At 42.7% G+C, this 26,228-nt stretch overlaps 1 protein-coding gene across 1 annotated transcript; it reads left to right on the top strand.

Annotated features, from left to right (window-relative positions):
- The first annotated feature begins 88 nt into the window (after window positions 1-88).
- Window positions 89-25,563, top strand: LOC129098756 (Na(+)/H(+) exchange regulatory cofactor NHE-RF1-like). The gene is made up of 6 exons (XM_054607854.1): window positions 89-1,020; window positions 16,389-16,562; window positions 19,415-19,568; window positions 21,508-21,551; window positions 23,988-24,107; window positions 24,209-25,563. The coding sequence occupies exons 1-6, from the start codon at window positions 424-426 to the stop codon at window positions 24,344-24,346; spliced, it is 1,227 nt and encodes a 408-aa protein (XP_054463829.1). The 5' UTR covers window positions 89-423; the 3' UTR covers window positions 24,347-25,563.
- Window positions 25,564-26,228: the final 665 nt, after the last annotated feature.

Below are 26,228 nucleotides of genomic sequence, written 5' to 3'. Positions count from 1 at the left end.
GGTGTTTACTCCTCCAGTCCTCCCTTCTTTGCATGAGGCTGCCAGCTGGGCCGGTCCCTGAACGCACCTCCCTCTTCCTGAGTGGCTTTCCTACTGGTGTGTCGCACTGGGAGGGAGCTGTGAGTGTAAGCAGACCGGGTTCAGTCCTCAGGTCAGGACCTGTGCAGGCTGATAGCAGTGAGGAGTCCCAGACGAGGATTCATCCAAGTGTGAGCACCAACAAGACTTTGGGTCTCTTGTGCGTAAAAGGACTGGAGAGGGACAAAACCAGCACGGACTAATCTACCCAACTGGGTGGGGGTTGGGTGTTTTTTTGGAGGGGTACCAGTCACTCACACACACACACACACACACACACACACACACACCATCCCCCAGCAGCTCCACAGCTCTCCTAGTCATTCCCAGTTGCGCGTAAAGTGGATGTGCGTAAAACCACCGTGCGTAAAACCTGAAACCATGCCGAGCAAGAGCATCCAGCATCTGCGTCCCAGGCTGTGCACGCTGGAGAAGGGGGACAACGGGTACGGCTTCCACCTGCATGGAGAGAAAGGTAAGACAGGCCAGTTCATCCGCCTGGTGGAGCCCGACAGCCCGGCGGAGACGTCGGGGCTGCGGGCAGGAGACCGGCTGGTGTTCGTGAACGGGGACGAGGTGGAGAACGAGAGCCACCAGCAGGTCGTGTCCAGGATCAGAGCCACTCCGGGCAGGCTGGAGCTGGTGGTGCTGGACCCGGAGACAGAGCAGCTGCTGAAGAAACACAGCATGAAGTGTCTGAGGGAGTATGTGTCCGATGGGGTGCCTTTGCCTTTTGATGAAGAGGAGGAGGAGGAGGAGGTGGAGGTGGTGGAGGTGGAGGTGGAGGAGAACGGGTCGGTAAACGGGGATGCCAAAGAGAAGGAGGTGGAGGTGGAGGTGGAGGAGGAGGAGGAGACACCCAGGGAGTCCACGCCGGTCCTGGAGAGGAACGGAGAGATCCACGTACACGTCGAGAAAAAGCTGAGCATCAACTCTGAGAAGGTGAGTCAAAGTTTCTCTCCTTTTCAGATTCCTTTGCTCCAGCTTTGCAACATATAAGCCTTCAATGATGTGACATTAAAGCCCCTGACACATTCAATGTATATGTCATATACATTGAATGTGTTGTATCTCTGTTATGCTGTTCATTCTGTACACATGACATCTATTGCATTCTGTCCATCCTGGGAGAAGGATCCCTCCTCTGTCGTTCTCCCAGAGGTTTCTTCCTTTTTTCTCCCTGTTAAAGGGGTTTTTAGGGGAGTTTTTCCTGTGAATGTGAGGGAAGGACAGAGGATGTCACATGTGCACAGATTGTAAAGCCCTCTGAGGCAAATTTGTAATTTGTGATTCTGGGCTATACAAAATAAACTGAATTGAATTGAATTGAATGCACCACAGAGGGAGAGAATCGGTGCTCTGTGTGTTAAACATGGACAACACTGCACCCACATGCTGCCGGGCCCGTGGGCAGGGTCAGCTGGAGGGACATGTTCTGTGGGTGAGAGGACCAACAACAACCTGGTTGAGCTTTGGGGTCAGGAAAAACAAAAAACACTGACTTGCAATGCTGTGGTCTGTTATGCCACAAAGTTAAGCATCAAGTGGGCATAAATAACATTCACAAACACTTTGAGAAGACACGGTCCTTTAGAAAAACCACCATCACACATATCTGGCATTGCTGAACCCTCCACAACAAACAACAGGAAATAGCATATTTTTCTTTTCTTTTCATTCTCCACAAAATGATTTTTTTCCGCCTTTGATCTTTGTCTGTGAAACATTACGGGCTCATCCTCACTCCGCAGTGGCCACTTGTCGCTTTGTGTGTGTCGTTGTTTGTCTGTGTGCTCGGCTGTGAGATGATCATTAAAAAGCACTCGAGGAGAAGAGGTTGAAAGAGGTTGAAGAGGTTTCCCTCCAGTCTGGAACATCTGTGCCCCCCCTCGCTGCTGCATCCTGGATGATGTTTATCCCCGAGGCTGTTTTCTGTCCGGCTCTGCTGCTCGGTACACTACCCTCCTGTAGGTGGAGGTGAGGTGGGAAGAAGGGCCACAGTGTGAAGGGCCTGCAGCGATCAGACACAAAGACAGAGAAAAGGCTGTTCTGTGCAAAAAGGTGGTGACCCTTTGACCTTGATGGAAAAGTGATGATGAGGAGTCAAGATGGGAGATATATACGGAGGTGATACATCTGTCGTGAGGTTAATCTAGATTTTGGATAATGTAATATTATGATACAACTTGAATATTGGTCTCAAATACGCTTATTTGCTTTCTTTGCGAGCGTTAGATGAGAAGATTGCTTCGTTAGCTTAGCATAAAGACTGGGAGTTTCCATACAGATTATATAAACGAGACACACGAGTATGATGACTATAATATGTTAATGAATTACTGAGCTTAAGATAGCCCTGCGACAGACTGGCGACCTGTCCAGGGTGAACCCTGCCTTCGCCCATTGACAGCTGAGATCGGCTCCAGCTCCCCTGCGACCCTTAACTGGATAAACAGGTTACGGAAAATGGATGGATGAGCTTAAGATGTGCTGGTGGGCAGATTTTGTTACAGAGCCAGGCTAGCTGTTTCCCTCTGGTTACAGTCTTTGTGCTAAGATGACCAGCTGCAGGCCGTATTTTCACATTTACTGTACAGTGTCATCTAACTCAAATATTCTGGAAAAAAGGCAAATACTACCTGTAAGCAAGCATCGTTCACAAAGATAAGTCATTACTTGTTCGATTAATCGTTAGGAAAGCCTGGCATCTCCTCCAATGTCTTGTTTTGATATAAAGATATTCAATTTCAAATGATAAACCCTGACTTTGTATTTCAAAATCTAGAACTCGCAAATATATGTATTTTTTATTAACCAACCTAATTTTTGAGCTCTAGCTGCATTACAGTTGAAATTAGAGCTGCAACTAACAATTATTTTCATAATTGATTAATGGATTCTATATATTGACTCGACCTGGCTCTGTCGCCATGACAAAACTGGCGATAAACACCTTCAGGTACCTGTTGTATTAAAGAGACATACATATATACAAGTAAACCAGCCAACAATATATTTATATCATTGTTAATGAAATAAAAAATAGTTTGGTCCTTAAAATAATATCAAATATCCTTAAAATATCTTCAAATGTCGTCTTTTGTTTGACCAGTAGTCCAAATATATTCTGTATAATATCATAGAAGAAAAAGAAAAAACAGTATTCACATTTCAGAAGCTGGAAAGAGATTTATTTTTTGGCATTTTTACTTCAAAACAATAAATACTTTGTTAACAGTTGTGGTAGTTAAAATGCACAAATAACATCTCTGTCTGCTTGGTCATCATATTATTTTCTCTTTTTTTTTGTATATAAGAACGCCCTCAGTATATATATATAATAACATAAGCAGAGCGTGCAGGGCCTTCTGGAGTTATATTTTGTGTATTTAAGGCCCTCCTTTGTGTACAGCTCTTGAGCTCTGCTGGGTTTAGTCGTTCGTCAAAGGCATACGTAGCGATTGTTCCCGTGTTTACTCTCAATGCTCTCCACAGAAAGCCTAATGGAGCTGTAGCAGGACAACTCACGCTGACATGCAACGCAGAGGGAAGTTAAGTCAAAACAAACAATAGCAGCAACTTAATCATTTTTCACCCATTGGGTTTTAATTTCCACAAATATTTGGAAAAAGATCCAGATGGAGTCATGCTGAGCAGTGAGCCCGGTGTCTTTTTTAATGTAGAGGCGCACAAAACCCAGATTTCACAGGCTGCAGACGTCATCTGGGGACAGTAGAGAGTGTGAGTGTGTAAATTGGACTCGAGGGACGCCATCCCTGTGTGCGTTTGTCTCTGTGTTACAGTCGGAGCCACCTCAGGGTGGGTTTCTTTGCAGTGACTCCACTCTTTCTGGAATTTTCTCCCAACATCCTGTCCGGCATTCCTGTGCCCAAGCCCTGTGGCCTGGCCAATGACAAACACACACACACACACACACACACACACACACACACACACACACACACACACACACACACACACACGTTGGTTCAGCAGTCACACTGACGTCCGCACTCCGCCTGTCTGGCCTCAGTCTTTGAAACGACACAAAAGAGGGTTCGAAAGAGCAACGCCTCCTCCAGAAACCGAGTATCCCCCTCACGCTCACGGTTGCCATGGTTACACTGATGTGTGTGTGTGTGTGTGTGTGTGTGTAGCGTAAGTATGTGTGAGGATGGAGGTAGGCAAAAGTGAAACAGCACTTGGGAGGTGTGAAAAAATTAAGAACGAGCCGTGGCGAAGGGTCAAAACATCGCGTGGCCCGGGAAGAAAATAAGAACCGCTGTCGTCATCGTGGAACAAAACACACACACACACACACACACACACACACACACACACACACACACACACACACACACACACACACACACACACACACACACACACATACAAATACATCACTGGTCCAAAGGTCTGTGTTTTGTTTACCAGGCAGTAAAATCTTTACTCTGCTGTTGTTGTGCAGTGAAGAAGCAGCGGTCGCTCTCAGCTCATGATCGACATCCATCAGCTTATCCAGAAAAAAATCATTTGGGAACAAATTAGCGTTTGTGGATGAGATGACATCACCTTATGAATATTATTACAATGACTTCCGTGCAGTGAGGTTTGAAATTGTGGCATGATTTTTTCTGAATGAAGACTGGGAATTTTGTCCTCCACTTACATGGAAGCATGTTAGGAGGAGATCTTGTTATGGCCAGTATGAATCAGAGGAATGAAAAATCTGTTTCACTTTAATTAATTGCACAAAGACTGGAAAAAATGAGAAAAAATAAATAATTATAATGATTAATTGCTTAATTGCCTTTTAAATGTTAGGGAATAATGTTAATAATGTCCTACAGTACACTTAACGATGACATAACAGAGAAAAAATGAAAATTAACATATTTCAAGGTCTGATTGATTGTTTCATCAGTAAAAAAACAAAAACATGATCCCACTATATTTGTTGATAATGATTTAAATAAATGAGATAACTCTATAACATGGGCGATTGATCTATAAAGAACCATTTTGCAGTTAAACCCATGAAAATGTTTTTTTCGGAAGAGCTGTGTTTTTGTTTTCCTTCAGTGATTCATTCAGATTCAAGAGAGAGAGTGTCTGAGGGTGAGAAGTGTTTTTTGGGAGTCTTCCTGAAAGGCTGCAGGCTGCTTACATAACTCTCGTCTTTAAACACTAATGACAGGAGAGGAAGAGCGCTGCTGTCGGGTGAAATGGTCTGCGGCTAGATGAGATCTTTGTGTGAAGTGTTACTGTATCTACATCATCCAGATAGAGGAAACTGTTCAGAGGCCTGAAGTGAGACGAGACGGCGTCTTTGTGTCCGCGTGCCGCTCGTCACTCCCCTCCTCTAATCCGAGTCTCTAATCTACACGTTCATATAAAACCTTCTCATTAAAGAGCCTGAACTCTTCTAACTGCTTTCACCACATGGCTTAACATAGAAAGCGTTGGTCCTTTAACTGTGCAACGACATCTTTTCCCTAAACAAATGATGCTGGATCTGTTTAGTGGGAGGATTCAGTCTATGTTTGTTTTGCATTCATTGTAAGGGCTCAACAATGCTCTTTCTAACCGGCTTTTCATTGGCTGCTTTTCGACACCTGAGACATCTGACAGGAGATATTCAGCTTTGGCTTTCATCATTTGTTTATGTAGCTTCACGTCCATGTGACATTCCTATCTGTGTACGGTCATGTCTAATTCAGCGGGAGGGAATTACGAGTTTGAGGCGTTTGCCGTCCACCTCTATATGATGTAATGCCTTCAGGAGCAGCCTGGGGTTACAGTCTTCTGTTAATAGAATACACGTCAGCTCTCGATGATCATTTGTTTGTCAGAAATGGCCACACCCGTAGTCGCTGTTTGAGGCAGGATGGTCCTGCTGCTGTCTACCAGACCCCGGGACGTTTGCACTGGTTTCCTGTCATTGTTGTTGGAGGAGGATGCCCCCCCGCCCGTCGTCTTGATCTTCTCAGGGCTCAACACTGACCTTTAAAAACGGCTGCTCGGCATCAGCTTTTGGTTGTTGCAATTAAAAAAAAGTGGTTGGCATTTTTATTCACCTCATATTTTGTGTAATAACTGTTCATGACACTATGCTATACGTCAGCTTAATAGTGAAAATGTGAAATGTAAACATTTCATGTGACAGATCATCTGGTTCAGATCTGTTTGCATATTTGTGATGTTGATGGAGTTAGTGACACTTTTCACTCTGCAGTCAAACAACTGAATTCGCTTCGTCATTGACTCTAAAACAGATGCCTGTGCACACACATGAGGAAATGCAAAATATAAATCTGACTAATGCAACTAATATTTCAAAATGTATTTATTTAGAGGTGCATGTTTTGCTGTTTGCTGTCCTTACTTTTTGTAGAATGGGTTGCCAATTTCTCAAAATGGTTGTCAATGGCAACTGCCCCTCACCCGTATGGCCTACAGCTACTGCAGCTCATAGAAGGACTGTTAAACTAGAGCTTGGAGGTTTTAGATCTCACCGGCTCTGTGTGTGTGTGAGCAGAAGTAGCAGATAAATGCCTCAAATGAAAACAGGATACATAATAAATAAAAAGCAACACTGGTTGAACAGCGTTTCGTTTCCAGATTCATGAATCATAAAAGTCAACAGTGTCTCCAGCTGTGTTTGTTGGTTTGCTTATCATTGAAGCCATTGTGACGGAGCCAGGTATTGTCCAGGCTGTGTTTGGGTAAAGGAGTGCGTGTCATTGTGTTTGTCTGCTCAGATATAATCCATGATTCATTCTGACTTTCTGCACGCTGTCGCTTGACGTTTGATTGTACTGCTCGTTTGGTCATGTGATGTCTTTGCCTATGTATTGTGTGGGTGTTTTCACATTAATGTATATGTGTGTGTGTGTGTGTGTGTGTGTGTGTGTGTGTGTGTGTGTGTGTGTGTGTGTGTGTGTGTGTGTGTGTGTGTGTGTGTGTGTGTGAGTGTGCAAGTCAGAAGGTTTGGGCGTCACCGTTCCCTTCGCTTCTGTTTATTGATTGCTGGGCTGTGAGTTTCAGGAGAAAACGGAGGGTGTCCGGGGACTCGATGTGTTTAACTCAAAGATTTGACAATAGAAAGGAGATTCATGAATTCAATAATTGATTATTACATTATGCCAATGCTGCAAATCAATAGCCAGAACTATAGTATTAACCCAATAGCTAAATTGGATTTACAGGATATTTGTATCTATCTGCTAAAACCAGACCTTTGTAGTTTTATCCTTAGAAATGTCTCGATTTCTTTATCTATATTGTTTCAGTACATTTAGGCATGTTTATAATATATATCACAGTGCAAAATATTATATAATATAATAGTGCCGAATATTTTATCTTTATCGACATTACTTATGAGTTATACTGATTAAATTAAATATCACAGAAACACTTCATTGATAATGTTTATCTATCAAAACAGTTATATATACAGTACCAGTCACAAGTTTGGACACACCTTCTCATTCAACTACTTTGAAGAATCTAAAATATAAAACATATTCTGGTTTGTTGAGCATTTGTTTGTTTACCACATAATTCCATATGTGTTCCTTCATAGTTTGGATGTCTTCAATATTAATCAACAATGTAGAAAAAAATAAATAAAGAAATAAAGAAAAACCATTGAATCAGAAGGCGTGTCCAAACGTTTGACTGGTACTGTATATATAGATAAATAACCCAATAAATGTTTATCATAGAACAATAATAGAGCCATTAAGATCTATACAAAGATGTTAATACAACCAAAACCACACTCTCATATTTAATACACCACCAGACATTGTCTTTCATTGAAGAAGCTGTTTTTCTCGTGTATTATTAGCAGGAATCACAACACAATACTATCACAAAATGTCGCCGAAGATAACGAGAGTTTCCCCGGTGTTTCAACATCTGTCTGACAAAGAAGTGGAAAGTAGAAAACAGTGAAAACGTACCATCATTAGTGTGCTCAGCCCCTTTTTGTGACTATTTTTGAGGCAGTGTTCAGACTTTTAGAGTGGAGCGATGACAGGAAATAAGATGCAACAAAGGTCTGCAACCAGACTTCAGCTGGAGACGTTGACATTTCACGGTCAGCATCTTTAACCCTCAGGGGCCACCAGGGCGAGTTCAGAGGTACTATTGTTTAAATGTCATAAACTACCAGACCAGGCACAACCTTACCGTTTGAGCAAAGGAAGGATACAGTTCGCATTATTAACATAGCTTTAAATAGCTCTATTGATCAGAGGAGCAACAAGTAATCAATGATGTGTTGTCTCAGAGAAACTTCTCAGTGACGTAAATCCAAACAACAGAACCTCTGTCCCGTCCCGGCAGCCGAGGCCACAGTGGCCCAGGTCAGGGGTGGAACCTGAACCCTGTGTGTGGGTGGGTGGGGGTGGGGGTGACTTGGAGGGTGGTGGGGTTGCTGGTGATTGGGTCTCATGGGATTCTGGACGGAGAGAGTCCACAATGCCACATTCCAGTTCCCGCTCCATTCTGCTGAAGGTTCACCACCCCGGCCGGACAATGAGCCGGAGGGCCGCGCCCTGCCGGGGGGGGTGGAGGGGGAAGTGACTGGCTGTACGCCCTAAAATAGACTCACCCCCCCCACCGCTGTCCACCACCTCCCTACTCCCCGTACAAGACACAGATGCCAAACAACCAAGACAGAGCAAATGAATGTACATCGTGGGTTTACTTAAACTAAATGGAACCAAACTAAGAAAATGTAGGAAAAATCTGAAAAAAAATCTTATTTACTAGTGCTAACAACAACACGTAAAAGTAAGATGCTGAACATGGTAAACATACCTTTGTTTCTGCTTAACATCAGCATGATACTGTGCTAACATTAGCATTTAGCTGTACATCCCAAGCTGCAACTTCAGATGCTGAAAAAACGCAGATGTGTTGGAGATGCATGTCTCCAAAAGCAAATCAATCCCCATAGAGTCCAATGGTAAAATACCAAACATTTAAAGCAGAAATAATAATGCTGATAATAATGTTTACACCTCGGTACCAGAAATGTTTTTGGTATCTATAATATCACAGTTCATGACAACTGTAGTGGGCCATAGCTCAGCTGTTTAAATATTAAGGCTTAAAGGTAGGGATAATCGAGGGTGTGGCCGCTTTGAGTGACAGGTGGGTGTCGTCTCAGGTTGCTAGCTGCTAGCTGTCTGCTCTGCTGTATCACCAAAACCATTTCAGCTCCACCGATGATCCACCTCTATGCCCATTTTCAGAGTTAGGCTATGTCGTCGCTTTATAAAGCCTCTGATGAACCCTCACTATCAATTTTGTTCTTATTTTTATTCCCCTTTGCCTTTTGCTTCTCATCGTTTCTCATTTTACATGCACAGGGAGGAATAACGAATGCATTTACGAGTCACATAAAGAGAATCCATCACACAAGAAAAGAGATTAGAGTGCCGTTTTTTCCACTAACAGTAGCCTCAATAATGCAACGAGGCCACAAGGCACGTTTTGATTAAAGGGTAAAGTTTTTCTTGAGCGGTAACTCCCAATTTCTTCTCCCTGCTTACGCCTTCACCTTCATTTCAGCTGGATGAACAAAGTGTAGAGAATCCCAGACTTAAGTCAAAACACAGAAGAAGAGCCACATGAGGAATGTTTTTTCCCCCCATGCTTCATTCTGGAAGTAAAAGAGTGTAACATCTATGATTAGACAGTTAATCATTTCATTCTGTTAGCATGTGACTGAAGACTCACCGGTGTTTAATGTTTGCTCGCATGCCACAGGAGAAATGTGACGCTCACTGTGACCACATCATGCTGTCACTTTGACAATCTCACATATCTCAACATCTACTTTTTCTGTCTTGCCTTCCACTCTTTCTCTAAATGCACTTTTAGAAACACAAATGTTGTGTTAGAGGTTGTTGAGCCGATGCTGCTTTCAGGTCTGCAGAGGGTGTGGAGGGTCGGGGACAGGAAGACTGGCCGAGGAGATAAAACTTGTTGACTGTGATAGGACAGCGTCGGGCTGATCTGATGTAATAGTTCTGGTTTGTTTTTTTAAAAGAAGGCTGCAGAGTGGACGAACGAAGAAGAGCGTTGAGGATCTGCAGGCCCTGCTTGTTACGTTGCTACGTTGAGGCCTCTGCATTTGGTCTTATCAGAGCTCGTACCCCCGCTGTGATGACTGGCACTACTTTTCTATTTTCAGACCTTCCCCCTGAAGAGTCTATTGTAACGGGAACCCTCAGCAGAACCTTTCTTTGGTGTCTTTTGTAGAGCCAGTTTGTCCCATCCACAAACGGGAGGAGGGACAGTAGGGTGCTTTGTTCCGCCTGCCTTCCAGCTGGTTCAACGGTCCAGCTTGAAATCCAACACCCCCGTCCTGACCGAGAGAGTGGTGCGCTCCGAACATTAAGAGCTGTGCTTTGGTGGTTTAAAGGGAACCAGGTTTACGTGAAACATTTATGAAGTCTGTCCTTGAGGCTGTTGATCTGCGTCAAAAGCTACACATGACAATCACAAGGAGGCCAAAGAGTTGTCCTGTCACTTAGTAACCACGGAGCCTGGCGGCGTGTCACTTTAGTGGTTATTCTTTACGCTAATCAAAGAGGCTGAAGTCACGGGGGAGCTGCCCTCTTTTTTTTAAGAGCGACATGTTGGAAGAAGTAAGCAGCCGGAGAAAGAGTGATACACAGAGATAAGAAACCACAGCTGCTTTAGAAGACGAACGCAGAGAACAGCTGACTGTGACAGGTTTCAGTCAATGATCTGCAGGACTCGTGAGTTTGACAGTTGAAATACATATGTGAGGTGTGTACATAATTATAGGAAATGTACAGCATGTGACCTTTTTGTTTTTCCCGCCCTGTGAAGAGAAGTTGAGTCAGAGACAGAGCTGTGCAGGAAGCCTTCAGTCGTGGATGTCCTACATGTGTTCTCCTTTTGTACAGTAGTTACACATCAGTCCGCTGGCTAAGCATGGGGAAAATATGAAGCTACTGGCATGCTGAGTTGCAAAGCTGCAGCCTTTGGCATCACACACACCACACACACACACCCACACACCCACACACTAACACTGGCTGTTCGCTCCATGCCAGAGACTCCCTCGCAGCCACAGCGCCCCTCTGTCGAGCAGAATCAGCAGCAGAATCAGCCTGACGGATGCAAATCTGCGGCGGCTGAGTCGGAGGGTGATAAACATGATGGATGGATATTGTGGAGGTAGTTGGCTGCCTTTTAAACGCTCCCTGAGAGGGTTTAGAAGATGCAAATCAATCTATCTGGCTTGTCAGACGCTCACCTGAGGGTTCCTCGAAGGCAGAAATTAGGACTTTTTGTGAGGCTATAAAAATGTTAATGTTGACATTTGCTATTCATTTTTTTACACTCACTACCAGCTCTATGGATGGGGATGTCAATCATTCTGCCCCTTTGGTCCAGACTGAAATGTCTCAACAACTATTGGATGGATTGCTATGAAATTTGGTACAAGTATTCATGATCCACAGAAGACTTTAGCTCGGTGTGAAGATATTTTGTTGAGGCAAGAAATACAAAGTTATCCCATCTGTTGTTATTTGACCTATATTTGACCCTTTTTTTCAACATACAAAACAATATCTTGCATTATATAAAAGGCTTTTTTGACTGATTGTGAAAACTCCTAAAACATCTGTGATCTTCGGTTACAAAAACAGCTATTATTTGTATTTAAATGATTCACTGTTTTGATCATTTTAGACTCCCCATACATGCTGCAAACTCATCAAGAGGCCTGTAAACTGATCTTTGCCTCGGTATCTAATCTATCTATTATCACAGCTTCCTGAGGAAAACCAGAAACAAGTCTAAAACATGTCTACATCAACCTCTGGGTGGGGGAGCCTGTAAGCTCTCAAACACTCAGAGATAAACTTTGTGCTGGAGGAGCAGACGCAGTGAGATTTGTGAGAAAGCCGTGAAGTGCGTTTTAAGAATATTAACATGGGCCCTTGTTTTGTTTTGGAGTGATTGGTATTCAAGGCAATTGCTTATTTGTTGTCGCCAAAACTCTTTTTAAAGGTCTGTGCAGTGCAGATAGAGACTACACTCATGTGTTAGGTGCCTGAAGGAGGGGAATCTTAATGAAATCAGAGGCTTGACAGCAGCAGACATTAGAGAGAAGAGAGTGCAAAAGATGTTTGTTTGAAATAAATGTGATGCAATTCTAATTTATATATATGACAGGAAAAGGTTTCACTTTATGTGGACTGCGTTACCTAACTTTGTATCCACCCGAGCCAGCGTCAACAGTTAACTCTGTGTTTACATCTGTTTACAAGTGATGCTAAGCAACACTGTAAAACGCAGCTGATGATCAGCTCAAAACAGAGAGTTTGATGAGACATGAAAAGCGAGAATCTCATTGCAATACAACATCTAAAAAAATAAAAATAATGTTATGATGATACACAGCAGCACGCACACATTTTGCCGATATTCAAGATACAACTGCCAAATGTTCGTGGGAAAATCTGTCTGAGCAGAGCGATGACAAACGTCTGCAGTGAAAGACGGATGCACCTTTATGACTCAGATCTCCTCAATCTGTGTTCATTAAGTTGAAGATAAGATTTAAAGGAATAGTTCAACATTTTAGGAAATACGCCTACTTGTTATTTTTCTAGTTTCTTTAATACAATAAACATGACGCCAGTTAGCTTAGCATAAAGAAACTGAAGCCAATGCTGAAATTAAACTTGCTTTCTTTCTAATATCATTCAGGAGGTGACTCCTCTGAAGAAAAAGAACTCTGATTGTATAGAAGTCTATGAGAAAATGAACCTAATTATACCTCAGTAAACATTGTAAACATGAGTTTATGATCTCAATCTTCTTCAATACAGCATGATGTTCATTTAGTAAATGATGGTCCCATTTAGAGTAAAATACTCCATAAAGCCGAGTTCGCTTTATGCTTTAACCCTTTAACAGTGTGTCATCAGTCCTGAAAGTTAATTGTAACATAATGGTCCCCTATAAATATCGTATTCAGCATTCGGTTGTATTTAGCTCCACCCTTCTGGTGTCACTTCTGGTTGCAAAAAGATGGCAACGGCCAAAATGTCGAACTCAAGGCTCCAAAACTAGAAAGACATTCCACCAACCAGTGGGTGACATCATGGTGCCTACGTCCAGTTCTTCTAGACATCCTTTGATGTGTACAGGAGGAAACAGCTAATCCGTGTCAGATTTTCCTCACAGCCTAGCTCATCAGTTTAAGAGCAGCTTTTATTAGATGTCAAATACACTCATTCATTCTCTGCTCTCTAGAGACAGTGAGTTTGTGCAAGTGTTGGGGTGTGTTTTTGTATTTTAATTTCTCTTTCATGTCAGGAAGTTGAGCCAGCACAGAGGGAAGCATATTGAGGGAAGATGTGTCAACAGTTCCTGTTTAACACTTACCTCCTTAAAGGAAAGTTTGTGTCACCGAGAGAGAGAGTTCAACCTCGAACCTTTGTTTTTGAGGGCTGAGAGGAACATTTCAAACAATAGAAAACGGTGCCACTTTGATCTTAAAGAGATACAAGATATTATAAATAAATGTCACTCAGATGATTTGCTTGATGGTCAGAAACCCTTTATCATTATTTGGAGAATTAAAGTTAAATTATTATTGTGATCCCCATGCGAGAATAGGACTTTTAAAACAGGTAAAATGATGTTGTAGGTTAACAAAAACCAAACAAAATCTGAGGAAGCAGCACAAGTAGATTAATTAATCCTTGTTTTCCTTCCACATATCTTGTTCGTGCAGATGTTTCAGGGTCTGGGAAGCACTCTAAACAAAACAAAGAGCCAGAGAGGAAGTTTACAAATGTTCCTGGATTAACCTCAGGCCTCAGCTGAAACAAATATGTAGTTGAAGCCGCTGCGTAAATCAAGAAACACAGATTGGTGTGTCGTTCAACAGCAGATAAGACATGAGGAGGAGTTTTATGATAGCTCAGCTTGTGATTTACAGAACGTCCCATAAATGTTCTGCAGCTGTATCTACGATGTTCTCAGTGTTTTTGCAACTAACAGCTGAGTTTATCAGTTTGCTGCTGTAAACACACACACACACACACACACACACACACACACACACACACACACACACACACACACACACACACACACACACACACACACATTTTGACAAGGAGTGGGTCCTCGGTTCCCGTCCTGGTTTGTGTGTGTTCAGCAGATTCCACAGATTTCAGACCCGCGTGGAGATTCTTCATCCCTCCACTCGTCTCCGACACAAACGCTCCTCTGTTGTCGAGTCCAGAGCCTCTCTCTCTCTCTCTCTCTCTCTCTCTCTCTCTCTCTCTCTCTCTCTCTCTCTCTCTCAGAGACGCCTAACGTCAGCCAGAGCACCCGATGTCTCACGCCGAGGCTGCAGTGGGTGCTGATGGCCCTGAGTGTTTCATCTGCTTTCAGGTGTCCAGCACTAGAGCAGAGTAATTATAGATCATGGAGAGGTGCTTAACGGTTACAGGGATTGAGAGTAGCTAAGGTCATGAATTAATCTCGTTATTTGCTTCAATGCTTTACTCTGCCGTCATGCAGATACTGTAGAAGACCAAAGAGCGAAGGCCAGTAATTAGAACAAACACTAAACTAAACTGAACTGTTCAGTCTGTACTTTGGATTGCATGTTTAACAGTTAAAAGGACTCATAAAGGAAGGTTGTTACTCGTGAAGTCTGGGTGTGACACTGAAAGTGAAGGACGTGCAATCAGAGACAATGTTTTTCTGTATAATCAGTTACCATTATGATGAAACTCTGGCTGCAGGGCTCTTATCAGGAGAACATCTGATCAGCAGGATAAACGTTTAGCACAAACTCCAGCTGCACAGCAGGCTTATGATGGACACGGACACGTTGTGCTGATTTTACACTACGAGCGACACAGCTACAGGCTACAAGTCCTTCTCAATGGGAAAAAAATGCCGTTAGCCAGTTCCCAGTGCTATTTAACGACATATACGTCTCATATAGTCTGAGCTTGTGTGTGTACTGTGTAGTATTTCCCACTATGGTTTTTTTAAGATGGAATAATCTTCTCAAAATGTCCAACTATCCTTTTAAGGCTGTAAAATGAAGCCTGTAAGGGTAAGAGCAACCCATCCCTAATTCAAGAACGGCTGTTTGTCAGAGAGAACCGACAGATGAGGTGAAAACAAACTGTCCAGTGAACTGAAGAGATCTTGGCGTATGCAGTTTTCTGTTTTTACGTCACATGATTTTATGAAAGTTCCCAGTTTGAAAGCACCACAGTTCATTCTTGGCGGAGGTGCGTTGGGCGTTAGCTCAGAATAATCGTCTTACCTAACTCAGTAAAGTGACAATCACTCATGTGCACCAGAGAAAACGTTGAGTCGGTCAAATAAAGTCTTCAGTTCATTTATGATGTTCTGAAGTATTTTTACTCAATCAGCCTCCTGCCAGTGTTTTCTGTAGAAAGTGAGTCAGACTTATTTATAGAGGCAGTTCATTGTCTTGGAGTGTTCGGTTGACAGAGGGCGGGAGCACACAGCCGCTCTGATGTGGAGGGAGTGCCGGGTCAGATTTGGTCGCACTGACAGAGATTATCCTGACCGGCGCTGTGTCTCCATTATTTCTTACTTTCCCCCTATTTGACGCCATTAAAGCCCCTTTTTTCTAAATAAAGAACCTGCTACTTCCACACAGCGGAAGGGAGGTTCTGGAGTCGAGTTGGAGTTTTTTCCTGGATGACAATACAGCTCTAAGTCTTCCTGCCATCCCATAGTGGGACTGGACTGGACAAGACGGGGCCAGGAGAGGTGGTCAGAGGTCGGCGCCCAGCTTCCATTGTCCTCCCCGGAGCCGGGAGCGAGCGGAGAGCGGACCACACCGGATCTGGTCCCTTTCCTCAAGGCCGGAGCAGCACAACTCCCCTCCCCAAATTCTCCACAAACCTTCCCAGTAGAGCTCCAATCACAAATGCCTCCAAGACCCTCTTCCTTCCTGGCGAGCAGTCTGGAGTCACGTGGAGTCCAACAGCAGCTTCAGTTTACACATGATTGTCAAAAAACACACTTCACAACACAGCGGCGACCATCTTTATGTTCAACCTGGGCTTCATATTCATGGTTAACGAATCACTGGAGCTCTCCGTAATCTTTGTGCCTCTTGTACTTCCTGAACCCATGGTGGAGGTATTTCCTTAAAAAGCTGTTGTCTATAAATGCATGTCTCATATCAGTGTATTAACCCACTGTCTCGGTTTTCTCTCTCCTCCTTTCTCCTCCAGGAGGTGTCGTGCACTGAACTGCGGCCGCGTCTCTGTGTGATCCAGCGAGGGTCGAACGGATATGGCTTCAACCTGCACAGCGAGCGGGCGCGGCCGGGCCAGTACATCAGAGCGGTGGATGAAGACTCTCCAGCAGAGTGGGCCGGCCTGCTGTCCAAGGACAGGATAGTGCAGGTACTCTAATAAGGCCAAGGATACACACTGTGACAGGGCAGTAGCTCTGCACGGGGCAATAAGACATTATTATGGCTCTGTAGAGAAGATTTTCTTGTTCAGAAACTCCTTGAACAGAATGCCAAATCTTGGTAAGATGCATTAATATTAGTCTGTGGAAGTTTTAAGGTAATTTACATTTGAACTTCATCGTTCATTTTCCTAAACAGAGTCATATTTATGAGACCAAACTAAACAGAGATGCACATAAATACTCCTAGTAGGCCTTATTTCCACTCTACAGTTTTTTTTTACTCGGATAAAAATAGAGAGTGGTGTATAGGTGTCAGAAATCGCCTACATACAAAAAAAGGTATGAGATAGGAAGCTGGTTCACATGACTCATTCAGTGGTTATATGTTGTGAAAATGTACCCTGCTGTCAGGTTGCACAACCAGTAGACCACATGACACTAATACACTGTGCAATACAATAGTTATAATAGTTTCTGTCTGTATATATAATATTTCAGTTACTGTGGATTCTTTACTGTTTTTTATTGCTCATTTGCTTATTTATAATACTTATTTTTGATCTTGTTTTTTTTACTATGTCTCTTGTTTGCACTATCCTCTATGCTGCTGTAATCCTGTAAATTTCCCTGCTGCGGGACTAATAAAGGATTATCTTATCTTATCTTAAGTACTGCCGATACTAATTCTATCATCATTAAAGATGAATTTTCTAAATAAGAGTTACACAGTTTGTAGATGATCCTCGTAGATGCATCATTGCCATCAATGATTAATGCTCAATATCAGGTCTTAAAATATAGATTAAGACGTTTCATTCTTATTCAGAACGGAATATAAATGAACATGCATATAAAAATGTCTGCTACATTTTTAAAACAGAGAAGAAATTTGTCTGATCAACATCCACCATAAAAAAACAACTCTCCAGTTGTTTCTAAGAGAGGCTTAAAAAGTGAACTGTGTGTTCAGAGGAATGTGTAGTGAGCGATCAGCCGCTGTGTGGGGTCTTTAATCCACACACAGGACTCTGGTGTAACTGTAACACCAGAATAATCGGCTTCTGAGCTGGTCTGGGGTCTGCTCTGCACCCCTCCTTTTGTTAGTGTACACTGGCCTACAGAGAGACGTGTGTGTGTAAACAAAAACTCAAATTACAATGTGGATTACTACAATTTCTACATCAAATGAGTGCCACTGCAATGTAGGAGGCTTAAAATAAACTTTGTATCGTACTATTCTGGTGAAAAACAGAAAGTATGTCATTAAAATTGTCACTATAATGATATTATGCTCGAAACAAGCAGTTGATGGCATTTTGAGCTAATGTAAGAGGGACAGTGTTTTTACTGTCTTCTACTTTCGGTCTACCAGACCACATTGCAGCGTCCTCTAACACAGTAGTTTTCAATCATAGTAGTATTGTAAGTGGGTTTTTTAAAGACATCTTGCAAAAGTGGGACCCTGGCCAAACCCTCAGAGGCGTTGAAGCAAGTTTTACACTGAAGCCAAACGTTGGAATCACAACTTCTGGGTCCATCACAACATTTTCACACAGACTAACATAAAAATAAAGAGACGTCTGTAACTCTGCAGATTATTTTTTCGAGATAAATCAACTTCCCAGTACGAACACATGAACAGCTCTTATTTAAATCATAGGTCCTTAAAGTTGTAAACTTTTTCCTTCCTCTGTTCATGTGAATGAGCCTGAGAACGAGAATGGACCGATGGCTGGGAGGGCGGGTTTAAAAGAAAACACTAGTGCACGTGATCTATGGGCCTCATGGACGCAGAAGATCTCCAGAAAAACTTTTTTTCTTTCATGTGCCACTGAGCAGCTTTAATAGGAATGAGAGCGGCGCTGCGTCTGACGCTGTATCCAGATGCTGAACCATAAAACCTTGTGGTTGTCATATCATACAACCATACAGTATTTAAACGTATTATTTAGCCCGCAGAAGCAGAAGCAACACGAATCATTCAGTGTCACACAATATTTTAACAAATTCTGTTCACTGATTTGGACTATCAGAGCGCCTCCCTTCACTTCCTAAGTGAAAGACCGCAGATAAAGTAAAAAGGAAGTATCAGAGGAGAAGGAGAACAGAAAGAGGACAGAGGGATTAAAAGTCCCACAGAGACTGGGGTCTGTCTGAGGGTCTAGCGAGGGGTTTCCAGTCCCCCCGTGGGCCCCAGAGCCACACCACCCACTGAGGAGCGGTGCTTTGTGGGGAGTGGACAGCCATTGTTACTGCTGTTACTGGCCAAGCAGCTATTGTCCAGCTTCCTCTGTGGGACTGGCTTAGACATGCAGGTCCACCCTATGACCTAAACACACACACACACACACACACACACACACACACACACACACACACACACACACACACACACACTCCGAGACATTTCTCACATGCTTTCCCATGGTGATTTTATCCCAGAACCCTCGGCTGGTGTGGGAGTGAGCCACCTGACGTGTTGAGTAACTGTGAGTTTAGGTGTCACACAGTCAAGCACCACCACGATGCACAGTTGATTTAAAGAACACATTTAATAAAATAAATCCTGATCTTTGTTATGGAGCACATTGTGACGATTGTTTTGTGAGTTGGTGGTTGGAGGAATGTGTGTGCGTACGTGGGTTTGTGTGTGGACACACAGGATTTCCTGCCCTGGAGCCTCTGGCAGACACAGTGATAATATTGAGAAAGAAATCCTTGACAGTGTGTTCACTTCTCTCTGGGAACAAACACAACTTTTTTTTTTTTTTTTTTTGAAGTTTGAAGGATTTCCATCCGTTGTAGAAATAAAAAACTAATACAATGTCTCTCTCCTCAGGTGAACGGTCTGTCAGTAGAAGGAAAGACGCATTCAGAAGTCGTGGCCGCCATTAAAGCCGGTGGGAAGGAGGCCCGTCTGCTGGTGGTGGACCCCGACACAGACGCCTTCTTCAAGAGGTGCCGAGTGACCCCCGCCTTGCACCACCTCAACGGTGAGTCGGCATAGCCAGGACGGAGTGAACGACTGCAATGTTTCACTCCAGGTTCATTGTCGGTCGCAGTTTATAGACAGTTTAAGACTCTTTGGCTCTTCTCTCCTCCTTTAATTCTATTTATCTCTCTGTGGCATGGCTCTTTTCCTTTTCTTTCTCTCTCTGCCAAGAAACGTAGACAGAGACAGAGACGCTAAGCCACTTCCTGCCCCCCCCACCCACCACCACCACCACCTCATGTTGATGCCCGGAGGAGAAAGTTAATCCTTAAAAGACTTAAATAGATCAGATCAGACAGATCAGATCAGAGGGGGACTGCACAGAGTAACAGTCTGGTTTGTAAAGTGTAAAGGCTTAAATTCAGATCTCTCTCTCTCACACAAAAGTTTAATATCAAATTGCAACACTCAAAAAACAGAGTTTTCTCAGTTGTCATGGAGACCAAAGTAAGAAATGTCAGTCCTGTGATAGTGAAGGCCACGAGATACGGCCGAAAGCTCCAGAAAATGTTTCCAATAAGAGGACTATTGTCTGGACTTTTTTTGTCAAACTGCTACTTCAAAGGGACTGATTTAAGGGGAATATATTTGTGTGGCCTTCCTTCCACATAAAAAGGTCAGATATGGTCGTCCCAGGAGCTCAGTGCCTTGCTCAAAAGGCACTGTTCCTGCCACGGCCCCCAGGGGGAGCCCCAGTACCGACTGTGATCTGGTTTCTGTGTTTTCTGTCCCTCCACAGAAAAGGCAGGTGGTGTGTGTGTGTGTGTGTGTGTGTGTGTGTGTGTGTGTGTGTGTGTGTGTGTGTGTGTGTGTGTGTGTGTGTGTGTGTGTGTGGTGCACTCGGACAAATGTCTAAGTGCCATTCTGCATCATGAGACCTCTCATGTAAACATGCTGCTGCCAGCTGTTGGCATGGCAACCGACTGTGAATGAGGTGGTAGAGGATGCTGCCCTCTGTGTCCGGGACCGAGGGAATAGATATTTAATTTGTGGGTATTTGTTAGTTAGTTTGAGAATGTTCCCAGTGCTCCCAGTTGATTATTAATAAATAAGTTAGATTTATCATAAGGCCATTGGCTGACTCGTCCTGTGTTGTGTACTTTTGTTGCGATGAATCATCAACTGCGGTCGCTGAATGAGAGGCAGGTGTTTCATAGTTTCGTGGACTCTCGAACCCTCCAGTGTTTCAGTCCAGGATTAAAAATGATACCGCCCCACTGGGGCACAGATTCCAGTGAGGTGTTTCCCAGGTAACTGCCTGCACTTCACATGCTGCCCACTCAGAGAGCACCTGCCTGCAGCGACTCTTAACGTCAACAGGCTCATTCAGCCTCTCTGTCTCCGAGCGCCGCCGGCCTGCAGCTTTGTTTGGTTTCCAAGGCGCTCGCTTCAAGTGGCCCCTCAGACCCCGGAGCCAGAGCTGTATTCGGACTCGGAGAGGCAACACAGCAAAGAGGACTCCAATCTCAGATTAGCTCTGGAGGACCTTCTGCTGTCTGCAGTAATAATCACTATTAGCTAGAAACTCGTTTGGGCCAAAGATCAGAGCGATGGAAGGTAAGAGGTATCTGTGATGATGTCTGTGTGAGGGCACCACCTCTCAAAGGTGAGGGTTGGGTTCAAACATGGCTACAGGGAAAAAGCAGCAGGGAAATGCTCCATTACGTCTGATATGTAGAGGGTCTGTGGATGCACTGGAGGACCAGGATGAGCACCACCTCACAGAAGATGAACCATATGTGTGAATAATAGATGATCTGTGTAATAGAGTAAGAGTTGTTGGGAATGAAAGGTGAGCTGCAGAGAGACTCTTGATCCAGCAGAGTGGAGCTGATGGTGCACGTCTCATGAAGTGGCATCAGCTCTGACAGACAGGTGAAGAGTTGTGTATTCATTTTGGAGTCCAATGACTGATTCTCGTGTTATTTTCATGCCCACAGGTCCGCTGCCTGAGCCGGTGATTAATGGAGGAATGGAGGAGAAGGTAAGAATACACCAGCTGCAAATATATCACAGAGACGACCCTGTAAAGCTCTCATTTGGTTTGGAGATCTGCTTTAGAGCGAAGCCAAACGTGGGATTTGAACTTTAAAGTGTGTGAAGAGCTGTCGGTCTCCAACAGCGTCAACTTCCCTTCCTCACCGATGGAGCCTCTGCTTCCTGTCAGAGGAGGACAATAATAGTCGTGCTTTCTGAATTCTCTGTAGCTCTCCAACAGTCCAGCGGGCCGAGGTCGGATCAGGGTTTCACAGTAACACGCAGCATTCTGGTATTCAGGTGTGGTTTGCCACTTCAGAGAACTGAAGTCGGTGGTTAATCGCAGAGACGTGATCTGAACGGAACTTCCTGTGATTGTCTAAACGTTCTGGCGTTCTTTGTACGGCGCTGTGTGGAAAACCACACCCAGCCAGTACTCCATTAACTCTGAATTATTGAAAGTGTTTGACCAAGGACGGATTGTTTATTCAAAAATTTCATTTCCTCCTTGACCCACAGTTTACTGTATAAAAAGGTATATTACAACTAGAAGCTCCTCTTTTGAGCTGAGGCATGAAGAATGTAGCAGCTTCACGTTAATCCTGCACAAGTATTTGGGCGTAATCCCAATGACACATACTGTAGGAGGCAATTACCCTCACTCACAAGTTTGAATAATGAGTTCTGCATTTTGGGAAAACCCTTGTTTGCTGTTTTATAGGGCTGATGAATCAAAATTTGAATGTGGCCGTCTGCAATTTTCAAATAGCAGGTGACACAATATTTGTAAAAGGTGAAATTAAGATTTATTGTCGTGCTGCAGAGATGTCCTGGCCTACACATTATATTCTACAGACTCACGAAGAACGATTTTGTTTGGTACAGATACCCCCAAAAATTCCGATATAATCATATTGTAAAAAATAATCAGTACATTTTAGAATAGCAATTTGATATTGCTAATGCCAAGATGCGTCTGCTTGATTTTAAAACCTTATAACCTCAAAAAAAACATTAATCCTAATCCAGGAGCTTCATTATCATGCTTTATAAACGTACAGGGAAGAGATAAGAAAGGGAAGACCAGAGGGAAATAGCCGAAACACCACACAATCATCCGTCTCCAGCTAGCTTAACGTCACAGCTACAGTCTGTACAGTCAGTACTTTCGCTGTTTGCTGTCAGCAACAGTCAAATTCACGGGAAAGACGCCAGGCGAAACTCTACGAGAACACCTTAAAAACAGCAAATCAGCATTTTACAGGTGGTTATGTGCCAAATTTGGTTCTGAGCTGTTGCCTGGCAACCAGCGGAGACTCCACTGCCTTCACTAAGAAGTAGTCCGGCACACAACGCCTCAGTTATAACCTGAATTGTTGTTTGTATTTGCTGAATTTGTTCAATTTAAACAAAGCCCAAAAAGTTGTTTGAACCTTTTTTTTGCTGTCTTAATGCTAAGCTAAGTAGCTCCGGCTGTAGCTTATTTACAGTATAGATATACGAGTGGTATCAACCCTCTTATTCAACTCTTATTCAAGCCAGAAAGACAATAAGTGCTCTCCCATAATGTGGGATAAATGAAATCCTACAGTCTCTATGTGTCTGTGTGCTTTTCTAACCTCACAGGAAACCTTTCTGAAGGTCTCTCAGGTTACCAGAGTGTCTTGTTCCCAGGTGGACACACTTTACTAGTATACATGTCAGTGTTGATAAGACACAGATGATTCCAGACGTGTATGAAGACACCAGAACACAAACGAAACCTTTCGCTCGGGCGTTTGGCCAAATATGCAAAGTGAAGCCTGGACCGGTTTTCCCATTACTCAGGAACCGTAAGACCTGCAGGGAAGTGAATTGTTCCTCGTATTGTGGCGTAACAGACTCTCGTTAAAGGGCTGTAGAGGTGAGAGGGAGGGGTGGTGGTGAGAGAGGTCAGGAACAAGTCGTCTGTGAGGTAGAAGATACAGTGTTTAAACGGGTAGTGGGTTGGAGGGGGTTAAAAATCCGCTAGTTACACAACTGATAATTACACTGAGGCTGCAGAAACATAACAGCCTCATCCTGTAACCTTTGCAACAAAACACTGAGGGCAGGAAACACACTGGAATTCAACCAGGAAGAGAAGCAGGAAGAGTTTCCCAAATCTCTCCACCCTTACAAAACAATACCTAAAGTTTGCCTTTTCCACGAATCCAATCCAAGGAAAGCCAACAGATGAAATAAATACAGCTTATTTGTGATCGCTAAATAAGCAGGTATATAAAAAAACTTCTTAGGCCCTCTAACTAACTTGTAATCAATAAAAAAAACAAATAAAATCCAAGGTTGCCCCCCTGTGGTGATGACCGGTACTGTATCGGCCTAAAAGATTCTGACTGAAATTCATAAATGTCTGTAATGATTTGTTATTATGATGATAATCGATGATTGTTTGGGTTCCCAGGTGAATGGCAGAGGGGCCAAAGAGGCACAGAGGGACTCAAAGCTGTCAATCAGTCCGTCTCCATCCAACGCCTCGTCCAACACCTCGCTCACAACCCCGCCCACCAACACCCCACCTGATGTACGTCTCAGGAAATACTATCCTGCAGTACAACAACCTCTTATGGTTCCATAATTTAAAGTTTACCCTAATGTTTTTCACATTTGTTTTCCATTATTCAGGGGTTTATCGCGGACACCATCCCGGCTCTCAACATGTCCCTGCAGCAGGTCAAAGAGCTCGCCCGCCAGAAACGCTCCAGCAAGAGAGCCCCGCCGATGGACTGGACCAAGAAAAATGAACTCTTCAGTAACCTATAGGGCACCAAGGTCACCTCACACTGATTTTATGGTGATTCTTACAAAAAGAGAAAGACATTTTTTTTATCATCATGACATTAAAAAGTGCAGATTAACTATTGGCATCAGACAAATCAATTCTGTAAAATATAGTATCCTTATTATCATTATTCTTCATGCTATTGTATAATCCAGATATTAAATATATATATAATAATGAGTATAATGTGATACTAACAATGAGAAATGCCAATGAAAGAGAACTGGACCATGTTGAAAATGTGTGTGTGTGTGTGTGTGTGTGTGTGTGTGTGTGTGTGTGTGTGTGTGTGTGTGTGTGTGTGTGTGTGTGTGTGTGTGTGTGTGTGTGTGTGGACCCTGACAGTCCCTGCTGGTCAGAGTCTGGTGCCTGAGGAAGCGAGGAGGAGTTGATCGTTATGTTTAGTTTAATGATCCTCCTCCTCTTCTTCCTCGTCTGCTTATCCGTCTTTTTTTTTACTAACATTAAAAACATCATAATGTCAAAGAGCAGGAGATAAACCGGCCCGACAATCAGCTCATCATGAATCTAGTTGACCTTTTTGTTAGTTTGTAGGGTTCAAACATCTAACTGAACAGTAATGGTTTTATTTGATTTGATTACCGTTTACATGTTAAAGCCCTTTTTTGTGATATAAAAAAATAAAGAAAGGTAAATTAGGTTAATTCTGATGGCTTTAAACTGGAAAGAACTGTGTTTTAAAGAGGATTATCTGATACTGTATGTATTCATATATTCATACTGTTTATATCATGTGAATATTATAATATACATTTTTACATTAGTTTCACTCTCTGAAATGAAATGTTAATCATTTATCCACACTGAGTCTGAATACATGATATCCTCTCTTATTAAATGTGAACTACAGTTTATTATGAGTAACTCTTTGCCATCACGTCTGCTGTGAACGGTCGTTAAATTCACATTTTGATTTTTTTGGAATATTTTTATTGCTCTCGTGATGAATGAGATTTTTACACATTGTCTTAAAATGTCTTAAAAACAATAATTATGTAACTTTGTAATGATATTTTTAGAAGAACAGCCCGTGCTTCACTAGATTTTGTGCATTTATCCAGGAATGAGATTGTTGATTTTTCAAAATGAATGATTTAATTATATGAAGAAGTTTTGTTTTTTTGTAGCTTGTGTAAGAAGTAAGCGATTTCTATCCTGTAATAAATCTGTCATCACAATATTATCCAGTGAGGTTGGTTTTTATTCAGCTATAAAAATCTCCGATGTGCAATAGATAAAAAAGAAAAAGGTTGATGATGTGAAGACGATACGACTTTTTCTCCATAAGAGAAAAAAGTTAAGAAAAGATAATTATCTGAATCTAAACGAGACAAATTGTGTGTTTTATGCAGTTCATTTTACAGCGATGCATTATATCATAACTTGTTTCATAAGTTAATAATGACCACACACAGCATTAAATATTTGTAATATAATAGTCTTACTGTATATGCGGTTAAAGCATTGCATCAGGACATTTGTAAAAAGTAATACAAAGTTTTTGTCTTTCATTAATCCAAACATTTAACTGATATAAACAACCTTCATATGAAAAAGAAAGACCAGAGCAACAAGTTGTACTGTGTGCAGGCTGCATGTTTCTGCAGATGATTTGCAGGTATAAATGTTTGTATATCAGCAATGGATTACTAACTAACTCCTGATGATGAAGAGAAATGATGAATCTTGAGTTCGACTCTTGTTTGCACTGCCCCCAAGTGGCCAAAGATATTAATTACTACAAGTTTTGACTCCTTTGTCAGAGATGCAACAAGTTTCATTCCATAAAAAACAACAATGATGATTTTCATTTTAAACAAACCAGAAATGGCTTGTTCAAAC

Source organism: Anoplopoma fimbria, chromosome 11 (genome assembly GCF_027596085.1).
Source record: "Anoplopoma fimbria isolate UVic2021 breed Golden Eagle Sablefish chromosome 11, Afim_UVic_2022, whole genome shotgun sequence".
NCBI lineage: Eukaryota > Metazoa > Chordata > Actinopteri > Perciformes > Anoplopomatidae > Anoplopoma > Anoplopoma fimbria.
This window is presented reverse-complemented; position numbering and strand designations above follow the sequence as displayed.